Below are 17,023 nucleotides of genomic sequence, written 5' to 3'. Positions count from 1 at the left end.
CCAATTGGGGCCCCTTGATGGATAATCTGATATTGATAATTTAGTTGGCCAACAGATCGAAAGTGAAACTTCATGTGTACTATAATGGGGTTTTGATTAAATCTGCTGCTGTTCTGTGAAAAGGAGTTCACAGAAAGAGTGTTAATGATGCACTGCGATGCTACCAAATTGCAAGGGGGTCAGGAACTGAAATTATTTTTCCAATATCTCTAGGCACAACAGTGTTCAACTAATGCTTCTTTGTGACATACTTATTTTCGTATATTGCCATTTTCCCACATTATCTTCGTTTGTGTAAGTCGTGATGTTCTTTGCAGGAAATATTTATGGTTGCATAAATGTTCTTTCCCACAAATGATTTAATCGTCTTGACCAACCATCTTATCGATGCATCTCTATGGTTGGCTATCCAGTGTCACATGCTCATGGCCTAGTGTTGTATGGGATGCAAATGAAATTCATGTTCCTTTCATGGTGGCTGTATTTGACTATTTGGGTTCGCAAGCCTCCTTGATGGGCGTGCGATCTGAAACATTTCCTGGAAATACTTTCTACTTGATTTTTACAATTTCCATAACCCGTTGTTCTGAGACACATATAACCAAAAAAAAAATGACTGTAGGTTAGGAGAAGGGTGAGGGTTTAGGCAGAATGTTTCCAACTACAAAAGAAAATCTAAAACCTGGAATTTAGGGTTGCGCTTTGCCTTGCCTGGCACACAAGTTACAAAGCCAAGTAAACAACATAGTTTTGCCAGTTATACGGGCACAAAGCCTTCGTATTCTTTGAAGTAAATTCTGTTAAATAAGTACAGAATATGCCAAGTAGTCGAAAGATTTTTCATGCCACATATGATTTATAGGCTCTGTTTGGGAAACTAAACTTCATAGTAAATTTTCGAATTCATGAAACAATGTTCACAGACAAGATTATCTGTCAGCTAGTAGGAACAAAACCCCAGCTGGTGACAGACCAGCAATACACGAGAGAAACCCTGCGAACCCCAAGTCCTTAACAAAGAACAGCTTCAGATTCTTCTTGGCAACGTGAAGAGTGAGTCAAAATCCGCAGCTACCTTGCTCCTTCATCTTCTTAAAGTAGATTGGCTTCAAAAAACCACAGCTTACTGTATTGTACAGTGGATATATATTTAGAGTGCCATGAGCCATTCCCAGACACGGTAGTTGCGCACAGCTTCTAGTCCTGAGATCTCTGAATGATATCTAACTAGGTGGCATCCAATTTCATCCACTCTATCAATCAAGGGTGAAATTGGACGTGTAAGGGAAATATGTTTTGGGGTAAGGTGTAGCCCTCTTGGGACTTTTCTTTTCTGTGAATGATTCAAATTTAGCAAGAGAAGAAACAAAATCATATATTACATTTCTGTATGACGAAAGAGACAGAAATAATCAACTCAAGGAGCATTTCTTTTAGCAATAAAAGGAGTAGCATTTCTAGTTGATGATCTCTCCCTCTTCTTCCTCATCTTCAACACAATCATCATTGCGACAACAATCTTTATAATCATTGTTACCAACTTTTTCAAACATGGACTTGTCACGGCCCCCATAAGCACCTTTCCCGGCAACTGAAGACAAATCTTCAACCACACCTTCCCCCACCACACTTTCTTTAACTACTACAGTAGGAAATTTCAAAGGTTTGTCAGGAAAATCTTTAAAGAAAGAGTTCGTCACCATGAACCTAAACACCTGGCATAAGCGACTTTTATCTCTCTTGATATCTGAACTAAGAAGTTTCTGCAGTAAGGTTGGCTCCCTTTTGCTGAATGAAGGGTCATTAGATGAATCCTTCTGACCTGATCTTTGCCTCTTTGCAAACCGGTCCTTCTTATCATATCTGTCTCTCTTAACGAACTTGTTTTGTGATCTCCGATTGTTAGTCCATGACTTATTCTCCTCTCTTCCATTCCCTTGTTTTGCTGAATCTGAGAGGTAGTGAGATGGTATCTCAGCGACTTCAACTCCCATCTCAGCCTGCTTTGTAAGAATCTCCTTGAGTTGCTGCAACAAAATTTCTCAATATTTACTGAATGTAATATACTTTTTGTTTTTTTGGTGCTTGTAATATACTTTTCTTTCTGATAACAAAAGGATAGATATAATTCGATTAAAAAACTAGATCAGAAAACATACTTAGATTCAAACCAGTGAGAAATTGAACTGATACAGTATTTTCAAAACATGCAAGGAAACTAGGAAAGACAAGAAAAAGTGAATAGACTAAATTTACTCTTGCACACTAATTCCACCCTTGACCAAACTTAGAAATATCAGAATGTGGTAAAGATGTGTAGTTACAGAGTACACCACCTTGTGAAACAAGCATATTTGGGTTGAATCTTATTCGGTTGAAATAAGATATATATTAGATAGAAAAAACTTGGCAAGAGATGGGTAATAGTAGAGCACCAGTCTATAGTAACTAGGTTTTGCATAAATCTGAACATATCCTGATTTAGTAGCTGTTAGGAAGGTAGGTACCCTCCTTGGAAGGCCAAGCCCAATCTATTGGTCCAGCTATAAAACATAGGTCAGAGTTGCCAATTATATTGAAAAATTAAAATAAAAAGTAGATTTTTCAGAATTAGTCCAAAGAGATGCCAAGTTACCAAGAGTATTTATAGGTTTCTCGTGTTACTGAGAGTCTATTTGAGTACAGAAAAATACTCTCTCTTAAAGTTCTACAAGGGTCTTATATGTGTATTTTACATTGACGAGGATTGAACTTCAGAACTATCATAATCTGAAGGCATTTCTCATTCTCCCTCACCATGTGGGCTAACCCCAAGGGCTCCAAATGATTTTAGCAAGTTATTTTGGTGTGTGGAGGAGTACATACGAGATGTATATGAATAAGAAGGCTAGTTTCTGTAAACCAAACAGAGATGGGGAATGAGTGGAAATTAGGTGTTTAAGTCTTGATGCCTTGGGTATATCCTCTAAGTTCTCCTCTCTTCTACATTCTTCCCTATCTCTTTGCTTTCTCAAGAATATTAAAGCAGCCTTATACCTTCTCTGTTCAGTAAAATTATGTATTTTTAACGCACGAACCATCATTCTAAACCCACTGTAATCCTAGACAACATTCATAACCGTCCTGCATCACAACCTCTAGTATCAGGAAGATGGGTAAAACAGTAAAAAGACAGGGAACTAATAACAATCGGCCAAGATATTTCGAAGTCCAAATTTTCAGCCAGGAAAAAAAATTTCTTTCACCACTTTAACCCAACTTCATGTCACCTTAACAAATAAACTTTATCTCTTGGAACGTCCTGATCACAATACCCTGCTACCTCTAGACAATCTAAACTACCTGCGATCTTGATGTTAGCCAAACACCATGACCAGATATCTAACAAGCATAGCAGCCTCAAAGAATTTTCATGACCCATTCATCTTACACAGTGAAATCCAGGATCCAGTAATCTGGACATGAGTCAAATTTCAGGTTTAATATACAACTTGATACCCAATGATCTATTCGAGTAACACAGTACTTGAAACCAATGATAGACAGGCAGAAGTAATAAGTTATTTTAAGAGCCGAATTATGAGATGGACTACTTTTCGTTAAATGCGCATTTTACCAATAAGCCTGATGGAATAAAATTATTAGATGAGTAATGGATATGCCATGAGTCCATTCACTGCCTCTTCTAACTTAAAAAATAAAAATATTAAAAAAGGTGTAAAAAGAAATGTTATCATCAATAGCTTGCTACGTTGGCCTGGGCGTGAATAGTTAAGCAAAAGGACTGCCCAGTGTAAACGTACACAGGAGAGAGAGAGAGAGAGAGAGAGAGTAGTTGCATACCTCCCTTCGTGCTTTGGCCTCTCTCTCAATGGCCTCCGAGTCTATCATCTTTTCACTTAGCTTCTGCAAGTGGAATTTTAATATGAGGACATTTACATTGGATGTTTGTATATAAAAACGAAAGAAATATAACAAGCAAGCATGTATCACAGTGAGATGAACCTTCTCTATGTTGGTGTTTGATGGGTAGTTCTTCCTACGTCCTTCACGCCACAGTTGAACTTCTTGTTCCGTATAGGACAAAGAAAGAGATCTTTTCATTTGAAAAGGAATTCACAGAAAAATAGTAATAAGAAACAAGGAGTAATTATAATTCGAACACAAAAAAGATGGACATATGAGTGATAACTCACAAAAAGACAGCTTCTGAGAATCTAAATCTATTTCAATAACACGTAATTTGACCATGTTACATGTTAGAAGCACTAAAACAATCCTATCTGTTTGACCCATTCACATCAACATAGAGAACTTAGAAGTTTTGCCACTCCCAGATAACGGTTATAAAAACACCACCAGCGATCTTTCTTGTATGCCAACTTTAAACTTGAAGTGTCACCAATTAATTGATTATATATAAATGCTCATATTTCAATACTAACTGACCTGATTTTGAACAAGTTTTCAGGCTTGAGATATCTCATCTGCCATGCTATCTAACTATGGGCTTTAGCATACATCTGTCAAATTTAGGCAGGCCCTAATCTCTAATTCATATTTTTAATTTTTCTGCATCAACTATATATTGAAACTTAATATTAAATTATAAACGAAACTGGTAGCCTTCTGCCTAAGTGTCTCTCATTTGAACCAAGTACACAATTTTTTCCACAAATGGCAGATTTTGATCATAATGCCTACGCTCAAATATTGGACAGGTTTGAGCTGTAACTAGCACTCAGCACCTTGGCCCTTCTCCAGTCCTACATTTTACTACTGAACTTGGGACACATGATACAAAAATTAAATTTTTATTATGCTTAATGACATTCTTAGTTAACCTTATTTTCAAAATGCCTCCTGAAAAGAAAAGTTCAGCTGATCACCCTAAGGATTTGGCAAGATTAACACTAAGATAAATACACTTCTTTCTAGTTATTAATTTAAATCAATAATAATATGTCTCTTATAAAGAAAAACAATAATAAAATAATTTAACACAAAGGATTTGGCATCTTGAAGTTATGCCTAAATGGAAAATTGGAGCTATTATGTATTTGATTTTTGAATGCCTCCAACAAGTAAAACCAACAAACAACTTTGCTAGACTTAGCTAACCACCCTTTGATGAAGAGCATCTTATCAGGGCAAAATTAGGAGTATCCTCTAAAATTTGTAAAAGAGAAATAATATGCATGTAAAAATATAGAGTACAAGAGATCAAGCAGAAATACCTTTTCCTTTCCCTGCCTTGATTCATAGAGTCGGGAAGAGCAGATTTTCCTTCCTTCTCATTGCTTAGCCCTGCTTTTGTGTGTAGAGAGAGAGAGAGAGAGACTTATTAAACATCATGCTTACAAAATTCCATGTCGACTAAAGTAATCGGCAATCCTCAGTTTATGGTTGCTAAAAAGGTTGGGATTCCTAAAAAGAGGGGGTGGGGTTCTGGAAAAGGTTAGACTGTGGGATACAAATATATTGAGTATTAATTATAAAAAAAAATAGAGAGAGAGAGAGAGAGAGAGAGACTTATTAAACATCATGCTTACAAAATTCATGTCGATTAAAGTAATCAGCAATCCTCAGTGTATGGTTGCTAAAAAGGTTGGGATTTCTAAAAAGAAGGGGGTGGAGTTCTGGAAAAGGTTGGACTGTGGGATACAAATATATTGAGTATAAATTAAAAACTAAATAAATCCCTTGGATAGTTCCTTCAAGAAATTGAAGAAACAGACAGAAAAGAAACAAATAGGGATTACTGAAAGTTATGCCAAAGAATCCCACATTATGAAGAGCTTCATTCTTAAGTTAATGGGCAGGCATGGATAAACAATTTGATGAACAAATAGACAGCAATTGCAGCAATTAGTTTACTCCAAAATGCAGTTAACCTTAGATCAAGCAATTAGTTTTGGTTCAAAAAAGAGATTATTATCAGTTTCAATCATCCATTCAGTTTGATCTAAGGTTAACTGCATTTTGGAGTAAGTTTCCTTCTGAAATTATTGTTGTGAAGTGCAATGAATCTAATAATCGTGTAAGTTGACAAAGTCATTAGAGAACAACATAAATTAAAAAGCAAAAAAATAAACGTATCATAAAAGGTTAAATAAGAAGTGTCAGATCTATAGTTGGAATTGGCTAAACAAGCAAACTTTTGCAGCAAGTTCCTCATTAAATCATAAATCATAGCATATCTTCCTATCAATTATATAAAGTACTGTATAAACTTGGTTGACATGATTAAAGCACCAACCTTTTCTGTTTTGCCTGTTGGCAAAAGCAAACTTTCCCTTTGCATTTTTGATTTGATGAAACTGAGACTTCTGAAATCTACACGAATCAAATTTATTGTGGATTATTGGTCCAGATCTTCAAAACTAAAATGAAGATATATAACAAGTAGAATATAACCTACCCCCCTTGCGGTTGCAACCCTCGTTTTGGATGCTTTATAAAATTTTTGCTTGGCGAAGTTTTTCTGTCAGAATTCGAATTGTAAACGCCACCAGCTTTTATATGATTTCCCTGCAATGCAGATCACTTAGAATAGGAGATTCTGCTAGAATATAGCTACTTTGGAGGAAAAGAAAATGTACTTAAGATGCTCGGATAAGATATATAAAAGGGAGAACAGCATTTAAAGGCAGGACATCAACAGAGATCACTAAATGATGGCATATCCAGATTATAAATTTCAAAGTAGTATGGCCATATCAGCATATTGTAGTGCAAGTATATGTACACAGACAGATGAGGTCTGAGAAACTTCACATGACCATATAAAGCTTAGTAGAAGTAACTTCTTGTCTGAGCTTTACAAATATGAATAAATAAACAAACCTTAGCAGATATCCACAAGGAAAAATGAAGGTACCTGTGTCCCTCGGAAGACGTTGTTTTGCTGATTCTGGTTGATTTGTTGTCCGGCCTGATTTGGAGAGTGCACATTACCAGAATTAGGAGTTGCAAAAAAAGCAGGATTTTGCAGAACTGCAGCCTGAGGTGCTTGATTTGATCCCCCAAATGCAAAATTAGGACCACCTTGGCAAGGGCTTTGCATTTGCATTTGCATTGGCACAACCTGATTCCTATTCAACAGATTTGGCGGACAGAATTGCCCATATGGCCCAATATTTTGATTCATCTGCTGTAAATTCAACAGATTATTTCCAAACAATTGACCAGGTAGAAAACCCATATTTTGATTTACTTGATTGAGATTCTGCCCCATATTGCAGAACTGCCCGTTAAATGGATAGGAAGCAGCCAAGTTCATATTGAGTGCATTATTCTGTGGACCACAAAATCCAACACTAGGATAACCTGGTTGAGATATGGGACCAAGGGAACCAAATTGCGACATGGGCACACGCATATGGTTATTTTGCATCGGAAGAAGATTGTTAGATAAATTCATGAAACCAGGCTGAGGTCCCATCGAAGGTGGCAACATATTACATGAATTTGCAAGTGATGGATTAAATGGCATACCCTGCTGCTTAAAAAAACAAAAACCCAGCAAAGAAGAAGCAAAATTGGGTTAGCAAAGGAATCCATCGTATATATCCACATTACAGAACTGTTTAGAAAGGAAAGACCTACCTGCTGTTGAGGAGATGGAGCAGAGCTACCACCATTACCGCCGGCCGGGTGAGCTTGGCCGGAATTTTGGTGAAAGGAATTATAGTTAGGTAACATTTTGCAGCTTAAACACTTTGAATTCTCTTTCTTCTGCTATATAGTTTTCTTAGCCTTCACTTCAATCAGAAACACAGGAAGAAAAAAAAAATTAACAAACTTGCTTTGTTCCCATAAAAGCTGAAAGCTAATGGTAACAGAGATCACTTCAAAAACAATTTATACTGAAAGGATCGAGGACACTTCGTTATTGAAAGGATTGAATCAAAGCGAAACAGCAAACCCAATACAAAATCGACACAGTAAAAAAGAATTGAAAGGAAAACTTACATTCCAGGATTGGATGAAGTGCATTCCTGGACCCAATTTTTGAGCAGTCGAAGCTCGTCTAAGCATTTGGAGCATCTCTGTGGGTTTAGGGTTTTAGGGAAGTAGGTTCTCGATAAAAAAAAAACCCAAGAGAAGATGACTTTTTTTTGTTTTTATAGTTTTTTTTTTCGTTTTTCCTGGTTTGCCAGGTTTGTCCCGGCGTATAAATTGTTTTCCAATGCTCGTTTAATATTCTAGGGGTATTTTTGTCAATATCGTTATCCGCTTCTTCCATCTCTCTTTTACAAAGGAATTTCAATTTCCTGTCCGGCCCCATCTCCCATCTTTACCACTCATGTAAAAGCTCAAAAGAGCATAACGCCTGCACCCTCAAACCCTAGTCTCTATGGAGATTTTGATATGGAATTGTAGCAATCTCAACAATGACATCGGTATTATGGTATGCAATCATTGAAACGTTTGTTGTTGTTTAATGTAGAAATGATCGTTATGATTAATATCCTTAGACTGTTAATCACAATGGTACGGTATCTTTAATTCAGATGCAACAAGTGAATCTATACACAAGTAACAAAAAGTACGTTTTCATCATACTACAAGCCATCCTTCTTAGTCACTCAAATTCTATACAAAAATTCTCTTCCAAACACAATCAGTAACAGTCAAGCCAATCTTTGATAAGAAGAACAAATCAAAACTGAACACTCCTTATACATTAAAAGCATTATTAGTCAAGTCGATGGAGTGATCCTCCATACATATATCACAACACGCAAGAATGCCTCTCTTTTTCATATGATGATTACAAAGAGGCATGGTCAAAAATCTCCCTCCATCAAACTGAGGATTTTAGTCACTCCCGATTTATTAATTTCGATTTTTGACAAATACTTCAACGGAAAATTCTTATTATGGTTTGTTAGTTGGTGGAACTCTCATGGATGCCCTTTCGACCTCCTCCTGGAGACTTTCTAAGACTTGATAAAATATTTTGAACCATTCAAAACTTCATTAAACATCAATAGCATTTCCAAGTAACAATCCACTTCATATACAAATACAAAGTTCCTTGGATCCTAAAGTTGCAGTATGAATTAAAAGATGATATTGTATCTCGCCATATTTTGCCAAGTGGTGGGATTAATACATTTATGAGCGAGTTACCGCTCAAGTTAACCGAGAATTCCTAGTCAAAACACCACAACCACAACAAACCTGTCCATTGACTAGGTTCCACTAGCTCTTCCTTATCCAAAGGAAAGTCCTAAGCAAAATTGAAAGAGCTGGCCAGGTAATTAATGGTCCAAGTGTCCCAGTTAAGTGATGAAGGTGATGAAGAGAATGATCATAAATCTTATTCAGCTTCATCTTAAGCAAAGCCAAAGATGAAGAGATGGGCAGATTACCCTCCAGAAGAATTTCAGGATAGTCAAGACCCTTATGATTACTGAATAGTGACTGCAATCAGGCAAAACATTATTCATGTTCAACTCCATCTTCAGCAGCCTAATCCAATTTAAAATCTTGTTCAGCTCCATACCCTACAAAAAAAAATTCAAGATAAGTAAAGACCCTACTGAATAATGCCTCTAATAAAAAATAATATTCATGGATAGTGAATTTTCAATCAAGCTGGCCAATCTCAACTTGGTAGTTCCCCCTCACACTATACAAGAAGAGATATCCCCTCAGTTTGAGGAAAGGTTTTTCTTTCCACAAACATTGTAAATTTAGGAGCTTGTGTTATGAGCAAAATATCCTTAGTCTACACATGTTTCCTTTCTACCAGTTAAATTATGTAAACACTCTCGAAACCTTGCATATGCTTTCAAGATTTTGAAATTTGTAAGTCATCTTTTAGTAAATGTATTTTGATCCTTTCAATTGGGGTTTCAAACCGGTAATTCTTGTTTAATACTCTTTATATCTGCATATATCTTACTTCCCTCTCTCAGTAATGAGCTACCGAACAAGATTTATACATATCATACTAAACAAAATTTATATGTGCCATATATATATATATAGGATTTTTCTCAGGTGCGGACGTCCGTACAGAAATTTCGGTACTGATTTTCGGTTTTCACCCACTTTCCGATCACATATTTCGGTACTGATTTCAGGTTTTCACCCACTTTCCGATCACATATTTTGATCTTAACCGTTCAGTTTTTAGATCCTAATGTATAGATCATCTCTACAAAATTTCAGCCAATTTAGTGATTGTTAAGGCATCCAAAACTGCAATTTACACGAATGGACCAAATCTGTTGAACCAGAACCATTCGTGTATATTGTTGTAATTTTCAGTTTTGGATGCCTTAACGATCACCAAATTGGCTGAAATTTTTCAGAGGTGATTTATACATTAGGACCTAAAAACTAAACGGTTAAGATGTGAAAATGTGATCGGAAAGTGGGGGAAAACGGAAAATCCGTACCGTCCACATGGTACGGACGTCCGCACAGTAGCAGGACTGTGTATATATATATATTAGGGCCCTTCTAGTGAGAGATCCCTTTTATTGGTGTGTTCTAGGAATAGGGCATTAGAAGAACTTTCCGATCATTTTTTTGCATCTCAACCGTTCAATTTTAGGTCCTAATGTGTAGATCACTTCTGCAAATTTTCAACCAAATTGATTATTGTTAAGGCATTCAAAATAGCGATTTAAGATTATAAGTATGAACGGTTCAAGTTTGACAGATTTGGTTCGTCCGTTGATTTAATCTAGTTTGATACCTTAGCGATCACCGATTTGGCTGAAAATTTATAGAAGTGATCTACACATTAGGACCTAAAAGTTGAATAGTTGAGATGCCAAAATGTAATCAAAAAGTTGGTCTAATGCCCTATCCCTAGAAAAACCAAAAAAAAGGGATCCCTTAGTAGAAGGACTATATATATATGCTAAAATTTCACTTGAAAATTAGCGCAAGTTACGGTACATATTTTAAAACATGCCCAACTAGGAAGAATTGTTGTTAGTGATTCAATGATTCTAAAACAACATCAACCTGGAGGTTGATTTGGTGGATCAAGGTTCAAATCTTCCGCTGATAGAGGGAAAACGTGTGTTTGAAGAGGCGTTGACTTCAGGGATGGATACCACTAATGGGTCGGCTGCTAGGGCCTATCATGTTAGAGTTATTAGTGGGCTTAAGAGTGGGATGGTACATGCAAGAGCTAAGGATGGTTCGAACAGAAAAGATAATTTAATGGGGTGTTAATTGCAGGTCGTCTTGGCCCCTAGCTCTCCTAGGCCTACTGGAAATTTTGTGGGAGAGAAAGGCAGTAAAAGTTAGTAGGGTTTTGCTGTGGGTGGTCGTCAAAAGAAGGATACATCGGGGGTTGCTACTTCTAAAAGGACTTATTCGAGCTCTGGATGTGCTCTTGAACGTTCTATCGTGATGGATTCGGATTTGGCCTATCACGAGGAATGAATCTAATATGTGCACAATTCGAGGACTTAAAAGGATGTTTTCCTTAAGTGTTCCCAAGACTGTGTTTTTGAGTGAGATATGATGTACAGCTAAGGATATGGTGGGTGTTCGTCCCCAACTAGGGTGGAGAAATAGTTGGGGTTGATTGTAAATTTGTAAAACAGAAGCATGACAAGGGGGTGAGTAGAGCAAGTGGCTTATGTTTGTTGTGGGATGATGATGTGGTAACTGACGTCTAATCGTACTCGGAGAGCCACATTGATGTGGTAGTTGGGGAGATTTCAGATGCGAAAAGATGACGTTTCACTGGCTTTTATGGTCACCCTAAGGTGGAAAACTGGCACTTATTGCGGACCTTGTTAAAGACTCTCAGTTAACATGGTAAGCTACCATGGATGGTTGTGGGTGATTTTAATGAGGTCGTCTCAACATCAGATAAGGAGGTGTGTGGAGGAATGCTAGGCAGATAGAAGGGCTCCATGATGCCCTTGAGTTTGGTTAACTAGGAGATGTACACTTTGTTGGACCTCGGTTCACTTGGTAAGGAATTAGGGCTGGTTACGTTATCAAAATCAGGTTGGACATTTCATGCTTTGAAGCTCTTGAGAGATATGCTCCCAGCTTCTTTCACATCTAAACTCTAACCAATCGGATCATTTGCTAATTTTGCTCGAGATATGCGAAAGCAGAACACGTAGAAGAAAGAGGACCTCAAGATTTCGGTTTGAAGAATTTTGGATTAAGGATGAAGATTGTAAAACTGTGGTTGAAAAAAGTTGGGGGTGTGGGTGGGAATGGACTCTTTTTCAAAATTATGTAACAGGATCAATTTGACTAGAAAAGCCCTAGAAGACTAGGGTTCATCCAAATTTTGAAGTCTGTAGTGTGAAATTGAATATACATGGTCCAAGCTGGCAGTATTTTACAAGACAACAACTTATTCTCCTTCTGTTTCGAGACGGCTTGAACTTGAGCCAAAATTGAACTCTCTTCTCCAACAAGAGATGACGTTTTGGAAACATAGGGCTAAAATTTTTTGGTTACAAAATGTTATTAACACAATATTTCCACCAGCGTGCTACTAATAGAAGACGTAAAACTACCATTTCAAGATTATTCAACAACGCCGGTGGTTGGTGTACTGAAGATAGGCAGCTTGAAGAGATTGTGCTGGAGTATTTTAAAGACTTATTTATGTCGTCTTAACCATCTAAATTTCAGACTTTACTCGAATGTATTCCAAGAGTTGTGAGGGAGGAGGCAACTCGGCCCTTACTTGTGATGCCCCAGAAATTCGTATTTACTTTCCGAGGATTTTTCGGAATTTAAATTGTGGGTACGGACGTTTTCGTGGCTCGTGGACGGAGCGGAAGTGTTTTGGACGAATTTTTATTCGTAAAGTGTGGAATTAGGGGGGGTTTCAAGGTTGACTTTTGATACGTTGAGATTCTCCAAAAACTTCCTTCACGAAAGTTGAAGAGCGCGTCGATACGAGTTCGTGGACATGTGGAACGCGAGAATCGGAGTTCGTATGAGAAAGTTATGGCCATTGGAAGAAATTTCCATTTTGGTATAAATAGAAGTTTCCCAAGTTGGAAACTTACTATTTTCATTATTTCCGTTTCCGGAAATCCTTTCTCTCTCCCTTCTCTCTCGTTCGCACCTTCATAATCGAAATTATCCGGCTGACCCGACCCGGACCCGGTCGATCCGACCCGACTTTTCCGGCGAGCTCCGGCCATCTCCGGCGACGAAACTTTCCAGACGGGATAGTCTCCGCCGTCTGGTGGTCCCTGTGGTGTTCTCTAGCGACGAGATCCACCGTGTACGGCGCTGCGAGGCTGTACAGTTAGCGTTTTCGGACCCGGCCGGAAAACACAACTCCGACGTCGGCAAGGCTTTGAGTTTCCTTAGTTGAGTTCAGAACAAGCTCGCCGATCGATCCTTGGTGGTTGTTTGGATCGATTCACGTGAAACTTCGATCAACTCAGTTGGGATTACTGTTCACGGCTTGTGAGGTAGTTTTCGACCCCTTATGCTTGTTTTCTGACTTCGAGCTAGTTATGAGAATTCACAAGCATGCTTAGATGAAGAACTTTGATGTTGGGAGTTTTGTGAAATAATGTGTTTTTGGCCGGCGGCGGTGCACCACCGTCTGTGGTGGAGTTCCGGCGGTGTTCCGGCCACTTAAGGAACTGTTTCTATTATTATATATGTTCTACTCGTTGATACGAGCGTTTCGATATATAATATGCAAGTTTTGGAGTTCGTTTGGAATTGTTATGATTTTTGCAGTTTCATACCGATCGATTTATGCTATCCGTGAGGATTTGAGCGTCCGATCGACTTGTGGTTTGGTCACATCGATCGTGGATGTATTCCGGAGACTTTGGGAGGTCTCGGATGTGGTTTCGCCTCGATTGGCGCCACTTTGGGGATTTTAGTTCAAAACGGGGGTTTCGGACTTAAATTGTTTGTAGATTGTTGCTAAGTTGAAACCATATGTGATTAGGTGCTTGACGAGGTAGCCTTGGACGGTTGTTTTGTGGTGTGGCTGCCTTGTTCTGTATTGAAGACGCAGCGGGAGTTTCGAGGTGAGTAATCTCACAAGGTTCATTATGAACGGAATTACCATTATTGTTTTGGCGTTAATTATTTAACTGCAAACTATAGTTGGTATTAGTAGGCATTCCTGAGCGAATGACTACATATATATATATATATATATATACGTGAAATATATATATTCTTGTGGATGATGTGTGATAAATAATATGCATGATGGGTTCATATTATTATTGAATGAGACTTTTCATAGAATCAATATTGTGGAAAAAGATGTTTTCTATTGTTTGAAAAGTATTGAGTTTGATGTTACATTTTGGAGTCAAGCGTGACTCATTTTAAATGTATTGGTCCTTGTACCAAGGGTCACAGATGGTGAGCAGGGATAGGGAAAACCAGAATTAGATAGTCGTAACGTTTTTAGGTCAGGTGTGACTTACTTAACGTTGACTTGAGACCAGATGGGGTCTGAAAAGCATGGGTCGCAGATGGTGACCAACGGTTGGTTCTAAGACCAGACGGGGTATGAAAACCAAGAGTCACAGACGGTGATAGGTTGCAGATGTTGACCAATGATTTATCAGTGTTATGAGCCTAGTTACCATAGATGTATTGTGACATTTCTGAGTGAATGATTATGTGTGTACATATATATATTATGGGATATATATATATATACATATGTATTCATGTATTGGTTGCATTTCTGAGTGAATGACTATGTGTGTACATATATATATTATGGGATATATATATATACATACGTATTCATGTATTAGTGGCTTTGTGGTGAATCTGTGTTGATGTGTTGTATGTCTAGGTTGGACTGATTTGTTGTTGGTACATCATGGGGTTAGTGGGGAGCTATCTGATGCTCATGAGTACGTGTTTCTTTAAAAGAGAGTTTCGGGGATTCTTTCTTTTAAATGTCCTGGGAGGACTTGTGAATCATATTATATATGTCACAGATGGTGACTAATGGTTGATCTGAGACCAGATGGGGTCTGAAGATCATATGTCACAGATGGTGACAGGTCGCAGATGGTGACTAATGGTTGATCTGAGACCAGATGGGGTCTGAAGATCATATGTCACAGATGGTGACAGGTCGCAGATGGTGACCAATGGTTGATTTCGAGATTGGATGAGGTCTGAAGATCATACGTCACAGATGGTGACAGGTCGCTGATAGTGACCAAGGCAAGAAATAAGGAATCACGCAGTTAGCCGGGCGAGTGGTTACGATAAGCTAGAGCGCTAGTATGTCTGCCATGGTACCTCATGGATCTAAGTAGGTTACTTATGACTCCTGGGTACGTATTTTGTCCAGGTTGGTCTAAGAATCATATGCTATTTGTTAGGTTAACGATAGGTATGATTGATGTGCGTGTGTGTTTTATCCAGGTTGGATCAATTAATCATATTTGAATTGTGATGTTAACGATTTATATGATTTTGTCACGGTGTGGTTTTTGTGTTTTCCTTTTTGGGAAAGAGTATTGTTTTGGGAATCATGGTATGTTTTCCTTATTTTCGAGTCGAAAGGTTTTCCTCGTGTTTGGCGTGAGTTGTACGGGCTTTCATCCCGTGAATTGGTGTGAGTTGTTTTGAGTTACTCATACGGGCTTGCAAAAGCTTACCGGGTTTGTTGTGTGGCAACCCGGTACACCATTCCAACGGTGTAGGGGTTATTTCTGCAGGTCAGGTTGATCGTGGCTGATGCTGAGGTAGCGTGCTTGCAGCTTAACGGTAATAAGTCAATTTTGTGACCTTACCGTTATAGAGACTTCCGTTTGTAGTGGGCTCTGAGGAGTATTTACGTTTTATTTTGTTGTTGACAATTTAATTCGTAAACTCAGGTGTTGTGTGACTCTGTGGGGCGAGTCAATATAGAATTTGTGGGTTCAGGGCATCAATATGTACTTGGGTTGTAAGGGAATAGGTTTCTAAGTATTTTGTATTGGTGGCTGAATATTTCACGCATATATAATTATGGGGTTATATATCGATTTATTGTGTATAAAATCAGGGGCGTGACATTACTGGTGTTGTGACCAGAGTGATGAGGTTCTGCGTGCACTAAACAAATGCACCCGTCAAAGGTAACTGGGCCCAACCGGTTTTCTCCTATATTCTATCAACATTTTTGGGATTTAGTTGAAGTAGATGTGGTGGAGGCAGTGAAGGCTTTTCTAAATTCTGAAGAGAAGATGCGTGATAGTAACAGCACTTATGTTACTAATTTAATTCCAAAGGTTAAGGTACTGCAATACATGAGCGGCTCCGCCCCATTAACTTATATAACATTTTGTATAAGCTGGGGTCAAAGGTGTTAGCTAATCGTATTAAGCCACTTATGAATTCAATAATCTCTCTCCATTTCAAGGTGTGTTCATGACATGCAGACTGAAATCTTTTAACTCCCTAGTTGCTTTTGAGATTACACATTTCATAAAAAGAAGAAGAAGTGGTAAGGTTAGTTTTTGTGCTTTAAAGCTCGATATGAGCAAGGCTTATGATAGCGTTGAATGGAGGTTTCTAGAAGTTGTCATGCTGAGAATGGGATTTTGTGAAATTTGGGTACAATGGATAATGAGGTGTGTCAAAACAGTGAACTATTCTTTTCTTCTGAATAGAGTACCACGTGGTTGTTTACAACCTGAAAGAGGATTGACAAAATGTGACTCTAACTCACCTTATATGTTTCTTTTTTATCCAGAGGCTCTCTCTAGGCTAATCTATTCTCAGCAGTTACAAGGGTTATTTGTACTAATGCTCCTAGTATTAGCCATCTTTTCTTCATAGTCGACTCTTTTATTTTTTAGTCGAGCTAACACTGCTGGTTGTTTAGCATTGAGGGGTGTAATCTAGACATATGAGGTGGCCCTGGGCCAACAGATTAATCTTCAGAAGAGTGTGATTTCTTTCAGCAGGAATGTTCCTTTTCTGAGCATGAGAGATTGGCAGGCTTATTGGGGTTGCAAAGAGATTGGCCAGTTGAGATTAGTTACTCAAAGGAGAATATTAGCCAAATAGCCAC

At 38.1% G+C, this 17,023-nt stretch overlaps 1 protein-coding gene across 5 annotated transcripts; it reads right to left on the bottom strand.

Moving 5' to 3' along the window:
• Nucleotides 1–852: 852 nt before the first annotated feature.
• On the bottom strand, nt 853–8,124 carry LOC112193145. 5 transcript variants are annotated; one of them, XM_024333193.2, is made up of 9 exons: nt 7,975–8,124; nt 7,609–7,763; nt 6,881–7,504; nt 6,422–6,531; nt 6,260–6,336; nt 5,238–5,310; nt 4,006–4,096; nt 3,844–3,906; nt 853–2,027 (listed from the first exon to the last, which is right to left on the bottom strand). In XM_024333193.2, exons 2-9 carry the CDS (start codon nt 7,702–7,704, stop codon nt 1,458–1,460), a joined length of 1,704 nt encoding a protein of 567 aa, XP_024188961.1. In that variant the 5' UTR covers nt 7,705–7,763; nt 7,975–8,124; the 3' UTR covers nt 853–1,457. The 5 variants fall into 5 exon arrangements, with proteins under 5 accessions (XP_024188961.1, XP_024188963.1, XP_024188964.1 ...); XM_024333195.2 differs by having other exon boundaries at nt 5,238–5,307; XM_024333196.2 differs by having other exon boundaries at nt 6,881–7,501.
• Between the last annotated feature and the right edge of the window lie 8,899 nt (nt 8,125–17,023).

Source organism: Rosa chinensis, chromosome 3 (genome assembly GCF_002994745.2).
Source record: "Rosa chinensis cultivar Old Blush chromosome 3, RchiOBHm-V2, whole genome shotgun sequence".
Taxonomy (NCBI): Eukaryota; Viridiplantae; Streptophyta; class Magnoliopsida; order Rosales; family Rosaceae; genus Rosa; species Rosa chinensis.
The sequence above is the reverse complement of the archived record's forward strand: the minus strand, read 5'-3'. Positions and strand labels throughout refer to the sequence as shown.

Excerpts from the sequence above, each read along its gene's own strand:
- LOC112193145 (XM_024333193.2), bottom strand. The coding sequence starts at position 7,704 with ATGTTACCTAACTATAATTCCTTTCACCAAAATTCCGGCCAAGCTCAC. Across the intron at positions 7,505-7,608 it reads CTCCATCTCCTCAACAGCAG|CAGCAGGGTATGCCATTTAA; the intron begins GTAGGTCTTTCC and ends TGTTTTTTTAAG. Across the intron at positions 6,337-6,421 it reads GGGTTGCAACCGCAAGGGGG|ATTTCAGAAGTCTCAGTTTC; the intron begins GTAGGTTATATT and ends TGATTCGTGTAG.